Below are 13,986 nucleotides of genomic sequence, written 5' to 3'. Positions count from 1 at the left end.
CATCAGCAACAGAGGCTAGAGTTGCAGGATCTCAAAGTGAGCCAACTGCTCTGACAAAGACCACTACAGCAATAACTGGGTTGTGGAAGCTATAGGGAACAGATCATAAACAAAAAAAGCCTGGCATATGTTGGGTGTGGCTGACTGAAACTAAGCCAAAGTTCTCTGCGCCAAAATATCTGCTCAAGGAAGTTGTCAACTTCTGCAAAGGATGGAATCTGCATTTTAACAACAGCAGTGTTGCCCTCCCATTCCACACAGAATCAGGGGGCATCTGAATAATAATATAAAAAACCAGGACATATTAGAGAGTCATTCTTCATGTTTACATGCTTCCTCTGGTTTTAAGGTAAAGTTCACATCTCCAAACAGTGTTGGCATCCCATAAATGTCTCCCTGCCTTGGAAGACTGACTCCAATTCTTCTCTAGTGAAGTGAGAGCCAATGTCCCAAACAGCTGCTCCTTAAATCTGACCTGGGCAAGGCAGTATATTTAATCCAGAGACAGTATCTTTAGGAAGGAAGCTCCTTTACATATTGGCAGACGACTTTAGAGCAGGCATAAATAAGACAGCCCAAAGGGCAGGTCAACTCTCTGTGCCTCTGAAGGGCAAAATTCGAAAAAGAGAATAAAAAGAAAGAAAAAGAAAAAGCTGTTTAGGATATAGCTTTGAAGAGTTATCCCTGGAACTTTCAGAGCTGCATAAAATATTTTCCAATATCACTGAATGCTCTAAAGGTCAGCAACTGATATACTTCTCAAATTATCAGATAAAATGCACCCAAGTTAAGACCAGTGTTAGTTTCAAGGGCTGTCAGGAATAACATCACAATGCATAGTGGTTACACTACATGCATTTAAAGCCCTACTGAATGGGGACCTTAAAATGCTGAGAAACCTAAAGTTGAATTGTTTTATAGAAGTCTTCCCCACCTGCTCTTTCAGCTTATAAGAATGTTGTTGTTTAAGCAGCACTGAAACCCATTTTCTATATAGAAACATTGGAAAGCCGTACAGTACAGTACTAGGGAGTAGATTTGAAGATAAAAAGTGGTGAGCAATAGGAAGGAAGGAAGGAAGGAAGGAAGGAAGGAAGGAAGGAAGGAAGGAAGGAAGGAAGGAAGGAAGGAAATATAGATCAGGTAAATATTGAAACAGACAGGAGAGAGTACTGTAAAACTTTGGAACAGTGCAATTTTAAAGTCTCCTACTAAAGTCTCCGGGTCACGAAGAGTCGGGGTCACGAAGAGTCGGACACGACTAAACGACTAAACAAACTAAAGTCTCCTTCTTTGGAGGTCTTTAACAGAGGCTTGACAGGCATATGTCAAGAATGCTTTGATAGTGTTTCCTGCTTGGCAGGGGGTTGGACTGGATGGCCCTTGTGGTCTCTTCCAACTCTATGATTCTATCATTCTAAATACTGTATCTCCCCAGGGTTGTTATCAAATTTGTTGCCTAACTTGTGTCTGTTTTGGAGAGGATCTAGTTAGAAACTGAAACAAGCCTGACTATTAATCTGGAGCAATTATGAGTGTTTTGCAGAATTGACCTTCCCCAGGGCTCAGTATTTTTGCAAAGGTGCTGAGCTGATGCTGCTGGTTGCAATCCAGAATTTCAGGTAGGCTATCCCATTCGTTGCAGCAAGGAAGAAGCACTGTGCAAGAACAAGCAAGCTTTCCCCAACACTGCAGAAAAACATATACATCTTTACTAGTATGGAGCTCCATGAACGTTTATGTGTGACTGTTCCAGGTGTGCTACTGCATCTAGAAAGGTGCAAAAGAATTAGGTGCACCAGCCCTAAGAGCCACTGGTTTGGTTGATGATGGAGCTTGTTAGCATCGAAATGCACATACAGCAACTTTCCCTGCTTCCACCCATCCTGTGGAATGCAAATCACTTTCCAAGAAACTCACACCAATCTAGGGATGGGGTCAAATTCAATCCTTGCTCCCAGGGACGAAAGCAAAATAAGAGATGGGGACTTGTAGACTGTAAGCTCCTTGAGAGCAGGGACCTGTTTAACACTGAAAGGCAGCAAGCATTTTACAAATTGTAACTCATCGTTGCAATATAGAACTACACACAAAATCATCCAATGTAAATAAGAGTGGGACGAGATCAATGCATAGGTTTAAATGTTTCCCAGTTATAAGCTGTAATCTTGTCCAGCAAAACCCAGGCAAAATAGACTTTTTTTGGCAAGAGAATTCGTGAGGATGGCTTTGTCTCAAGCTTTGTTGAAAACCTATGTATGCTTTCTTAGAAATCATCATATGGCACAGCTCTCTTGAAATACACCATGAGGCTCCAGGTGGCGAATAGCATGTTTGAAGGTTCTCTCAAAAATCATAACATTAAGCATGTATACTGACAAGCTGGAACGTGTCCAGAAGACAGCAACCAAAATGGTCAAAGGCCTGGAAACGATGCCTTATGAGGAACGGCTTAGGGAGCTGGGCATGTTTAGCCTGGAGAAGAGAAGCTTAAGGGGTGATATGATAAAAAAGGGGCCCTGACCATCAGGTCCAGTCGTGTCCGACTCTGGGGTTGCGGCGCTCATCTATAGGCTGAGGGAGCCGGCGTTTGTCCGCAGACAGCTTCCGGGTCATGTGGCCAGCATGACAAAGCTGCTTCTGGAGAACCAGAGCAGCGCACGGAAACACCGTTTACATTCCCGCCGGAGCGGTCCCTATTTATCTACTTGCACTTGACGTGCTTTTGAACTGCTAGGTGGGCAGGAGCTGGGACCGAGCAACAAGAGCTCACCCCGTTGCAGGGATTCGAACCGCCGACCTTCTGATCAGCAAGCCCTAGGCTCAGTGGTTTAACCCACAGTGCCACCTGGGTCCCTGGTGATATGATAGCCATGTTCAAATATATTAAAGGATGTCATATAGAGGAGGGAGAAAGGTTGTTTTCTTCTGCTCCAGAGAAGCGGACACGGAGCAATGGATTCAAACTACAAGAAAGAAGATTCCACCTAAACATTAGGAAGAACTTCCTGACAGTAACAGCTGTTCAGCAGTGGAATTTGCTACCAAGGAGTGTGGTGGAGTCTCCGTCTTTGGAGGTCTTTAAGCAGAAGCTTGACAGGCATATGTCAAGAATGCTTTGATGGTGTTTCCTGCTTGGCAGGGGGTTGGACTGCATGGCCCTTGTGGTCTCTTCCAACTGTATGTATGTATGTATGTATGTATGTATGTATGTATGTATGTATAAACCTTGCAACTCAAGAGTTCTCATAGTCTTGTCAACAATGTCTCATGACCCCCTGGTTGTTAGGTATGGCATCTGGGAGCTACGAGAGAGCAAAGCACCCACTAGCAGAAGTTTAAAAATAGAACGAAAAAGACACCATCTGCTAAAGGTGAGTGACCCCACAATAGTGGCAAATTCCAATGTGTAAACCTCCCCCCCCCCACCACCACAATGGGATAAATCTTCCCCTGCTTCTCTGCTTATGAACAGGGCCACAAAATGCAGAGGGCCATTTCGGTCCAGCCAGTAGACACACATCCAAATGCATGTCCACACCAGCAACAGATGTGCACGAAGATGCTGGCTGCCATCTGCAGATATCCCTTGTTGGACCCTAGTAGCTCATACATACACAATTTATTCACCACATTAGCAGTTGCCGTGATTTGTCCTCTGCATTTGATTAGTAAAATATACACTGGTGCTTTAGGGATAGTGAATTCTCCCAGGGAGAATGTCAGGGACAAGCCTAGAGACAAGTCTGATGACTGATAGTTCTCTATGATTTAGTGTGACCGCAAAGCGCAGACCTACCACTGTTATTAATGAAAATAAATAATTTGGGGCTGGATGGCCCATTGTGACAAGGCTCTCCATCAAAGCCTGGGAAACATTTTGAGAAACTAAAGCAATGTGATGATTCCCCCCCCCCAAAAAAAAAGCAAGATAGGCTGCTTCTCTTTTCTAATGGCCCTTTGATGCTTCCACTTGTGTGTATTTATTTTATCATTGCCAAATAAGTAATCTCTCAATTCTGACCAATCCTTAGCATTTCTACGCTGGGGATCCCTTGACTTTTGTTGTGGGCACTTGGAATATCTCTGCGGGTTACCAGAATGTGAATGAATAAAGCTCTTAACGAAATTCAGCCACATGAATAGGAGAAAGATGTTTTTAATGCCCAAAGCAGCCAACTATTTTTATTTTTGGACACAAAGTTGCATTGCTTTTGAGACAATTTTCATTGCTAAATAAAATCCTGCTGCCAGCCTGACTCTGTTCTTGGCTGCAGGTGTAAGAATCCCAAAGCAGACTGTAGGGAAGTTGAATTTCTCACCCACTCCTAGCGACTGCTTTGTAACCACCATTGGTCCTGCTGTGGGTAAATTCCTTCCCAGACCCTGGGCAATACTGCTGTGTCATACAAAGAGCATTTTAGCCCAGGGGCAGACACACACTTTGCATCCCCAAAAAAAGTGCCTGGTTCTGTCTCTAGCATTTCCAGCTTGAAGGACTAAGTGATGAAAAATAGGGCTGTGTAGCCAGTTTGGTCAAAGCTCAAGTACTGACCCAAATCAGCCTGATTTGGGTGGATCAGGGTTTCAGCCCTGGGTTGACCAACCAAGAGCAACCCACGGCATTGTAAAATCTGTCTCATGGCTTTCCCTTATCACCAGCCACTAGTTTCCCACAACACTACTTTCCTTGGTCTTTCTGGCTTAGAGAAAAAGTGGATGGCTAACAATAAGGATGGAAGGATCTGTTAATTTCACTTCTCTCCATTTCTCATCAATCCAATCTTGAATACAGTTCTCCACATTTTCCAGCAATTTATACCTATATCCATATAAATCTGCATGAAATTTCACCAGCATTGTAATGTGAATGTCTCCAAAGTTTAAATGCTGTTTTGAGTAACGCACACATTTCACAAGCAATTTCCTCTAATAGAAAATAATAATAATAATAATAATAATAATAATAATAATAATAATAATAATATCCCGCCCATCTGGCTGGGTGTTTCCCCAGCCACTCGGGGTGGCTTCCAACAAAATATTAAAATACCATAGTCTGTTAAACATTAAAATCTTCCCTAAACAGGGCTGCCTTCAGATGTCTTCTAAAACATCTCTTTGACATCTGGTGGGAGGGTGTTCCACAGGGTGGAAAAATAGACTTTTGTATGTTCTTCTCAATAATATCTTCATTTTTATGCATGCTTGCTAAATGATGTTTGTTAGGGGGGTCTGTGAATTTCAAAGGAAAGATGTGATTCAATTTGCATATTGTTTTGGAAAGTGTGAATCTGATATATTCATCTTTAAATTTATACTGAATCTAATTTCTCCTCCATTCCTAGTTGGATGACACTGAAAAGATGTGCATTGAATAGCACCAACTAGCACCATCCAACATCTCTCTCATTTTTGAGATGGAGAGGAGGCTATGAACTAAAGCCTGTGCTTTAACTTCTTCTCTGTACAAAATGATCAGAAAAGTGTTTCATGGACACTGCCAAGAAGAGATTTGGTTTATTGCCACATCTTAAATCTCAGTAATGCTTAGAAAAACTATAAATCTCAGCTGATATTGTAACTAAGGATTCTATCCCAGCAAGCACTGGTCGAACGTGGAGTTGGAGAATTTCTTACTGGATTCTGTTGCTTCCCATACAATTGTTCTGAACCAGGCAGAGGGCCTTCTTGGTAGTGGCTCCCACCCTGTGGAATGCCCTCCCATGAGATGTCAAGGATATAAACAACTATCTGACTTTTGTAAGACATCTGAAGGCAGCCCTGCATCGGGAAAATTTTAATGCCTAATGTTTTACAATTTTGTATGTGCTGTAAGCTGCCCAGAGCCAGATAGTTGGGGTAAATAATAATAATAATAATAATAATAATAATAATAATAATAATAATAATAATTCTGAGGCTATTCAAGGTGGTTCATTTTGGGGTGGGGAGAAAAAGTGAGAATAAGAGGAGGGAGAGTCAGGTATCAGAAAAAAAGTGAGAAAGAAATAGCAGAAAGAGAGAAAAGGGATCACAGCCACCCTGGGCATGTGATCTACAACACCTTGCAACCGTAGAAATCCACACACAGATTTCCTACTCCCTTAGACACCAACTACTCAGGGAAGAACACTGATGTTCAGAGTACCTTTTAATTGAAGTGTAACTGCAAGGATCATTTCATGTGCAACTTCAGGGTTAGTTCATACACAACAATTTGAATGCAAATCTTAAAAAAAGAAAACCCCCACCAAACTCCACAAATTCAGCAAACATTATGAAATGGCCAAGTCACACTGCTCGGGAGGCCTTTTTTAAAAGATAAGTTGGACCACGGCTGTCTATGCTATGACACTTATCATTCTTAGTTGCTGGTGGTTAGGACTGAGCTACACATGGAGCAAAACCAGGTGGGAATGAGATGGTAGAATGGATTGTACCACCTCACACTGCGAGTGGGAATAACATTTTCAAAAGCTGCTGTATGCAAAACAACAACAACCCGCTCATTTCCCTGCTTGCAGAATACAAGCACTGAAGGACAAGGGCTCAGTTAGCACTTTTCACTGCATTGTCAAGTTGTACTTGGAGCATGAGATGAAACTTGCCTTCCTCCACCTTTTTTCAGAGTAGCTTAAGCCAATCCCTCTTCCCAGGGAACTCTGGGAATTGTAGCAGTGTGAAATTAACTCTCAGCACCCTTAGCAAACTACAGTTCCCAGGATTCTTTGCAGGGAGTCACAAGTGTTTAAAAGTTGTATGATGCTGCTTTAAATGTATAGTTGCAGATGGGGCCTGAGAAAGGCAATATATGAATAGGACAGAAACAGACAGGCAAGATAGGCTCTTGAGAATGACAACAGAAAAGACATTCTGTCTGCCTAAATTTAGGAAACGTCGACATTGTACGGCTATCATATATGCTGAGGCATCATCTTCCATACACAACACCCTTAACAGACTGAAGTGGTCTACGGTCAGAAAATAGGTACAACGTGCGATCAGGCATCCCAAGCGTATATGGAGAGGTTTATGAAAATATATTCAAATTCCTCAGTCATGAAAACCCTGCCACATAGTAAGAGGAATAGAGAACATTCCCCTGAATTATCTTCCAATCCGGTTCATGGGAGATTGTCTTAACAGACCCATTTTTAATTTAGATTTTGGCTGATTACAGAAACAACCGCCAGTGGCTTCTCTTTAACAAGGTTATGCTTTTAACTGTTGGGTATTGAATGCCAAACACTTTCGCTAGACATGGTTTTGAGAGAGGGATTTTTTTTAAATTAAAAAAAAATGCTGGCCGCATTATGCCGATGTGCAGCTTCATCCACCTACAGCAATCTCAAGCATTGTGTTGAGAGAGGGTTAAGTGGATACCATACATACATCTGCACAGTTGTGAAACTATTTGTACTTCTATTGATACCATACATTCGCTCAGCATGTGGAAAAAATCCTGAATAGTTGCCAAGCTAAAAATGTCAGTTATTCTTTGACAATGTTTAAACACTGAAATTACAACCTAAGCATTTCAATGCTCCATGACAGCCAGTTATTGCAAGGAATAAAAACTAGTAAGCAGTCTGTTTGACGCTGTTAGAACAAACATGGCAGATGTGCAGCCCAGGGTTAAATAACGAAGGAAGCTACCCTTGTTAAAACAAATCCTTCTAGGGAAAAGCGCTAAATAGGCTTCCCAAACCATCACCTTCTGGTAGTTTCGTCAAAAGAGCCCCTCAATGAATGCTAAGCTGGGTCTTCCTCCAGCCAATCACTTCCGCACCAACCGCAAATATGCAAATGCCATTGGACGATGCAGAAACTCAGACAAGGCAATCCTCAGAAAGATTCAAACTGACAGTTCATTTTAAGAGGGGTTTAAAAATATTTATTTTGTTTCCCAAAATCTGCTGCCTTCCTCTTTTTGTTAAAGAAAGATCAGACTACATTTCTTCCAGATTAGCTAAACTAAGACCCTCGCAATGTCAACTTCCTTGTTAAACAATGATACTACAATCCTTTCTTACAGTGCCAGTCTCCCTTCCAAAGTGTACAAGACTGTGTTTGGGATATGTTCTAATAGAAGTACCGGTAATATGTCCTGACGTGCTCTAATGCTGAACAGTTTTAATGAATGTGATACATTACAGGAAAGGCTCAGGAACCCACATAGACACAAGCACTGTGAATACAAATATATATCTTTCCAGATTCTTAAAGCAGTTATAATGCTGCACTTGGGTCATAGCCATGGGACTAGTAATATTTCTCATTTACTCTGTCTGTGGCAATATATTGCTCAAACAGAACCTTATTTGAACAGACGGGTTTGTTTGTTTGTTTTGGAGGGGTGGATCATTAGGGGGCAAAAACCTCAGCTTTGGAGGTGTAATATAGTCTTTGCTATTAAAAAGGAGAAATCTCTATATAAATGGCCCACATTGACGCCAACAATGCAGCAAATGGATTGTGCTGGTATGTTATAATGGAGCCAAATAGAGGCGAGTCGTTTGCACCACCACCTATAATGCTGGGAAGCAGGCTATTTTGTTCTGTGAAATAGTGACACAGAAAGAGATGTGACCTTTGTTTGCCTGATGCTTTGAAAAGACCCACCAGGAATCCTTTTGCCTAATTTCAAAATCCCGATAACCACTGAAGGGTGCTCTCCTTAGACGTATCACTTAGGTGATGAGTCAGCAAGTGGCTATCGTCTCTCAGAGCCTGGGAGCCAACTGCAATTCAGAGGTAGGTTTCCCCCCCGCCCCCGCCCTTACCTCCCCCTCTCCCCCCCCCACTTGCAGATTGCAAATAAAACAGTGGGCTTAGTTCAGTCCCTAGTGGTCAAATGCAGAACAGAGAACAGCATCCTAGATGCCTTCTAGCAGAGCAGCTCTTTTCACAAGAGAAGCAATGACACGTGAACACGGAGGATTTGTGGACATAGGCATTTCTCTCCTGCGTAAGGTTTGCTCAAAGCAATGCTGAATAGAACAAGGGTTTGTTACAAAATAGTTCCACTACTTTAAGTCTCCTCTCAATGAAGTTGGAGGCACAGGCTGAAATCCTACAAAACCTTAACTGGTAGGAATTTCCAATGCATTGGATTAGTCTTACTCTTATCTATAGGGAAATGCCCTTGGGTTTGTGATGCAAGCCTATGAAGAGTAAAAGACAGCGCAGCGCATCAAATTTTGTACAATTTCACCCAAACATGGAAGCCATGTGGGTTCCTCCCGAGCTATTCTTCAGGTTAAAATACAACATTAAAGCAGTAAAACTGCAGTAGCAACATGTTCATAAGTCTAAATGAGGCAGATCTTCTCTGGAAAGCTTTAAAGCTGCAATTTTATGCACCAATATGTAGGAGTAAATCCAACTGAAAACAGTGGGTCTTACTTCTGAGTCAAGGTGCATAGGGTTGTAGTGCAGGATTGTGCTCACGAAATCCACCTGTCCAGCTGGTTATCACTGTTGTAATATAATGAACCACATTTAGTGGCCATTTAGTATAATTAAGGAATGGATTGTACATAGAATGTAGAAAGGCAGCCTCAGAATATCCAGGCACAGAGAATGGCCAAAAAGTTTTCAAATCACTAGTTAGGTGATGTATTGGGATGTGTGATTCAAAGCTGCTTTTCAGATGACAATCCAGTGTAAACAAAAACAGCAAACCCTTTACATAGCCACAGTTCTATACAAAGGTGCCGGCATGTCTCATCTAAAACCTCCAGCATAATTCTTTCTGACTAAGCACATTTATAACATTACTAACTTGTATCAACCTTTCCTTAGCTGAACAAAAAAAAGGGAAGGAGTTCAGTGGTTTATTGATGTGGCACAATGTACTGAACGATTACCATAATTACCCTTAAACCATTCATCAGTTATTCCCTGCAGTGTTGAAAATTATTACTGGAATAAATTTCAACTTGATATTGATATCAGATGCAAGCTGTTTTATTTTTATGAGGGTTAAAAACAACAACACCTTTATAGATCCATAATGCTTCATCTTTTACCTAACCAACTGGCAATACTTATTCCCATGAGCACTGAGATCATGTTTAAAATGTTGCATGCAATTTATTTTTTAAGAGCCTGTTTTCGCTTGTCAGCAGGTTAGCTGACCATTAACTACCAGCACAGGATATAAAATGTATTTCTTCAGAAGTTCCTAACGGATTATTATAAGCCTTAGCTTTTATGTTCGGAAACTAAAGAGATCAAACTTTTTGTTTGTTTGTTTTAGGAGTGAAACATTCAAGAAACATGCACCAAGCTTTATTCGCTCTTTATTCCACAACAGAGAGCATGCTGTCACCATTTTTTTCAGTACGTACGCAATGTTCGCCCAGCCAATTTGACATCTTAATCAGAATAGCATGCACAACTTGAGCAAGGTGTGTGAGGAATCGAGAGAAAAAAATGGAGTGCTTACCTTTTGCAGCCACTGAGTGTAGTTTTCCATCACATGCTCCAAGCGCTGCAGTTTCTGGGAAGAGAAATCCTGCTCCATGTGGGGGGCATCCCTTTGGAGAGCGTTAGTGTTGTATTGGTCGGTGGTGCTTTCACGACAGTTCCCATCCTGTTCTGGAAGGATGAACGTGTAGGTGCACTGTCCATGCTGAATCCGGTTATATCTTCTGGCACTGGACTCTGGAGCCCGGCGTGGATTGCTGCAGCCTAGGTGAGTCAGAAGTGTAGCAAGGAAAGCAAGCTGAAGGAATATGGTCATGTTACTGTCCCTTTCCTTTCCTGCTCTTAGAGACAATTTTGACCCAACCCCTTTCTTTCTTTCTTTCCTTCCTTCCTTCCTTCCTTTTCTTTTCTTTCTTTTTTTAAAAAATGCTTTGCCTTGTCTTTTGAAATCCCTTTGGGGGGGATCAGAGAAGGTAAAGAAAAGTGAAGAAGATTTAGATAATAAATGGTGACTTTAAAAACAAAACAAACAAAAAAACCCCAACAACAAACAACAACAACCGTGACTAAGTGCACCAGAGCTGATTGCTTCCTTAGCTGGAGTTTGAGCAATTTATTGCATAGTAGCCGGGATTTATCGCTTCCTCTCTGTTACACTTCAGCATGCAGCCTCTTTGAGTCAGCTGCCCAGGCATAGCCCCAGCCTCTTCTCCTACCCTCGCTGCGGCTGAACTGCTATTTTCTCGGAGACCTCGGCGTGTTTTATTAAGGTTGTACATCCAAGCCAAGTTGGAAGCCGGCAGCCTTTCACAAGATGACTTGAGTGGAATGTGTGTGAGTGAGTGTGTCCCTGTGCGAAGGGATGCCTGATGGGTTCGGCAAAGGAGGATCGTCTTACACTCTGGCTCAAAGCATGACCTCAAACATGCACGCCTGCTCAGCTCCCTCTGCACAGAAAACGGCTAAGAGCCTTTTGACAAAGTTTAACGAGTCGAACAGTCCACCTTAATAGACTTCCCATGTTCAAACTGAACTATTTAAATGGACTTGCAGGGTCCAGGCTTGCTGCAATCCCCCCCCTCCAGTAAACATTAACACACAGACCGCCGCACATGGAAAATATCTGCTCTCGTATAATGGGTATGTGACCGAGCGACTCTCTCAGGGAATGCTAAATCGGAGAGTGGGTTGTGTCCCTTGTCAAACGATGGGGGGTAGAAAGCAGGCATGATAACAGAACAGAGACCATCCCTGGAGCAATTTCATTTCTTTCATCAAAACACAGAATCATTTCTGCATCAGAGATACGATTAAAGCAAAAGCAAACTGTTTGGGAAATGTAACTCACCAGATTATTTCTTTGCATGTCAATACAAGATTGAAAAGGGTGTTTGCATACAGTATATAATGTGGAAGAAGGAAGCAATGATGCTGGTTTCTCCCCCACCCCCACCCCCACCCTGACTAAGATTTCAAACAACTTGGCACTGATCCATTGAGCCGCACTGCACATTTGCAACTAATATTGCGTACACATTAAACTTCTGCGATGGCAATTTCCCTCCTGCAGTCCCCTTTGCAGCTCAGCGCACGACTTTTAAAACTGGGGGAGCTGCTTTGAGGACAAATGACTCAAGGAAAACCCTACTTGGAACCTGGATTTGATGCCCTGCATTGAATTATGACCACAGATACATTTTATAAATAAGGGGCCGTGGTCCTATTCTTCACACTGAGCTTCCACATCAGGTCCAAGATTTTCACTTTCAGTGTCATTCTTTGTAAAATTCCAAGATTCTTGTGGCTTTATAACTGGAAGTGCATCGTTCTGTTCAATGGGTCTTATTGCTGATGGCAAATTCAGATATTGTACAATATGTTCAGATTTCAGCCCAGTGCCTATTTGTCAAGCAGAAAAAACAATCTCTGACATGGTCTTTTGGCTTTCTCCAGACCATCATCATCCTGGGGGAAAGCAACAAGTGGGGTGTCAAAGGTTTTCATCCTGGGCCCGCTGTTGTTCATCATCTACAAATCCACCTAACAGTTACCTCACCCAGCTTGCATTTTACCAGCTTCCTTGTAAGAATATCATGGGGCAGTTTGTCAAATCTAATTGACCAACTTACGTAGCCGCGATTTATAATTAGAACCAATTAACTTCATAAAGATTTTTCTGATGTGTTTTCGCACCCCAATGTGTTTTGAAAGCATCAGGTCAGAATTACAGCTTTTCTTCATAGATAAAATCTTTTTTTGTTCATCTGCTTCTTTAGTTAGCGGACTGTTTGAGCCAGACTGAAAAAAGTCCTCATCTGTTTTGAAGAATTGGAGGATTAATTGGTGTCTTTTAACCCCTTATCATTCGGTTTCTTCAAGCTCCTTACATCCCTGGCTCCCTGATTTGTATTTATAGCCAGACATAACAGTACAGTATACGTATGAGAGTGGGTGGGTGGGTGTGAACTAGACATTTGCTCAGATAGTAATGGTTTTATGGAGCCCAAACAACTCAATGATCTAAGTATCTGTAGGAGAACCCCCTTCATTACCACCCAACTCAATACTGACAAGGCACACTCTTCTCTTTATAGCCACTGCGATTAGGGGAGGAAGGAGGGAACACATAGAATGGCCTTCTCCGTGGTGGGACCTGAACTCTGGAATGATCTCCCACCGCCAGCCAGAGATATGTGCCCCCGTACATCTCCAGGCCTTGGTAAATTGAACTCTTCCATCCTTGAAATGAAATGTTCAAGTTAATTTTTGTCTCACTTTATCCACTGTCTGCAGGGGCTGCAGTGCAACCAATTGTGGTTGCATTGAGAAGAAATCAAAGCTGGACAAATTCACTGCCAATGCCCAGTTACTGTGTCAAAGACACTGCAGAATGCACCCACAATAAAACTTGAAAAGGAATGCCCCCCCTGAAGCTGCGTACACAGCATACAGTACAGTGGAACCTCGGTTTTTGAACACGTCGGTTTCCAAATTTTCGGTTTACGAACGCCATGGACCCATCTGGAACGGATTAATTCACTTTCCATTACTTACAGTGGGAAAGTTCGCTTCAGTTTATGAACGCTTCAGTTTATGAACAGACTTCCGGAACCAATTACACCCATGCTTCGGGTTATGTATGCTTCAGGTTGAGTACTCCGCGGACCCATCTGGAACGGATTAATCCACTTTCCATTACTTTCAAAGGGAAAGTTCACTTCAGTTTATGAACGCTTCAGTTTAAGTACTCCGTGGACCGTCTGGAACAGATTAATTCACTTTCCATTACTTTCAATGGGAAAGTTCGCTTCAGTTTATGAACGCTTCAGTTTATGAACAGACTTCCGGAACCAATTACACCCATGCTTCGGGTTAAGTACGCTTCAGGTTGAGTACTCTGGGAACCTGTCTGGAACGGATTAATCCAATTTCCATTACTTTCAATGGGAAAGTTCGCTTCAGTTTATGAGCACTTCAGTTTATGAACAGACTTCCAGAACCAATTGTGTTCATAAACCGAGGTACCACTGTACAGTAGTTGAAACTGTGAAA

At 42.2% G+C, this 13,986-nt stretch overlaps 1 protein-coding gene across 1 annotated transcript in view; it reads right to left on the bottom strand.

Moving 5' to 3' along the window:
* Positions 1-10,841, bottom strand: part of ANGPT1 (angiopoietin 1) — a 143,124-nt gene extending 132,283 nt beyond the window's left edge. The window contains exon 1 of the mRNA XM_035125358.2: positions 10,454-10,841. Coding sequence (XP_034981249.1) covers positions 10,454-10,750 — 297 coding nt within the window. The 5' untranslated portion in view covers positions 10,751-10,841. The remainder of the gene's footprint in view (positions 1-10,453) is intronic.
* Positions 10,842-13,986: the final 3,145 nt, after the last annotated feature.

Source organism: Zootoca vivipara, chromosome 8 (assembly GCF_963506605.1).
Source record: "Zootoca vivipara chromosome 8, rZooViv1.1, whole genome shotgun sequence".
In the NCBI taxonomy this organism is placed as follows: domain Eukaryota; kingdom Metazoa; phylum Chordata; class Lepidosauria; order Squamata; family Lacertidae; genus Zootoca; species Zootoca vivipara.
The sequence above is the reverse complement of the archived record's forward strand: the minus strand, read 5'-3'. Positions and strand labels throughout refer to the sequence as shown.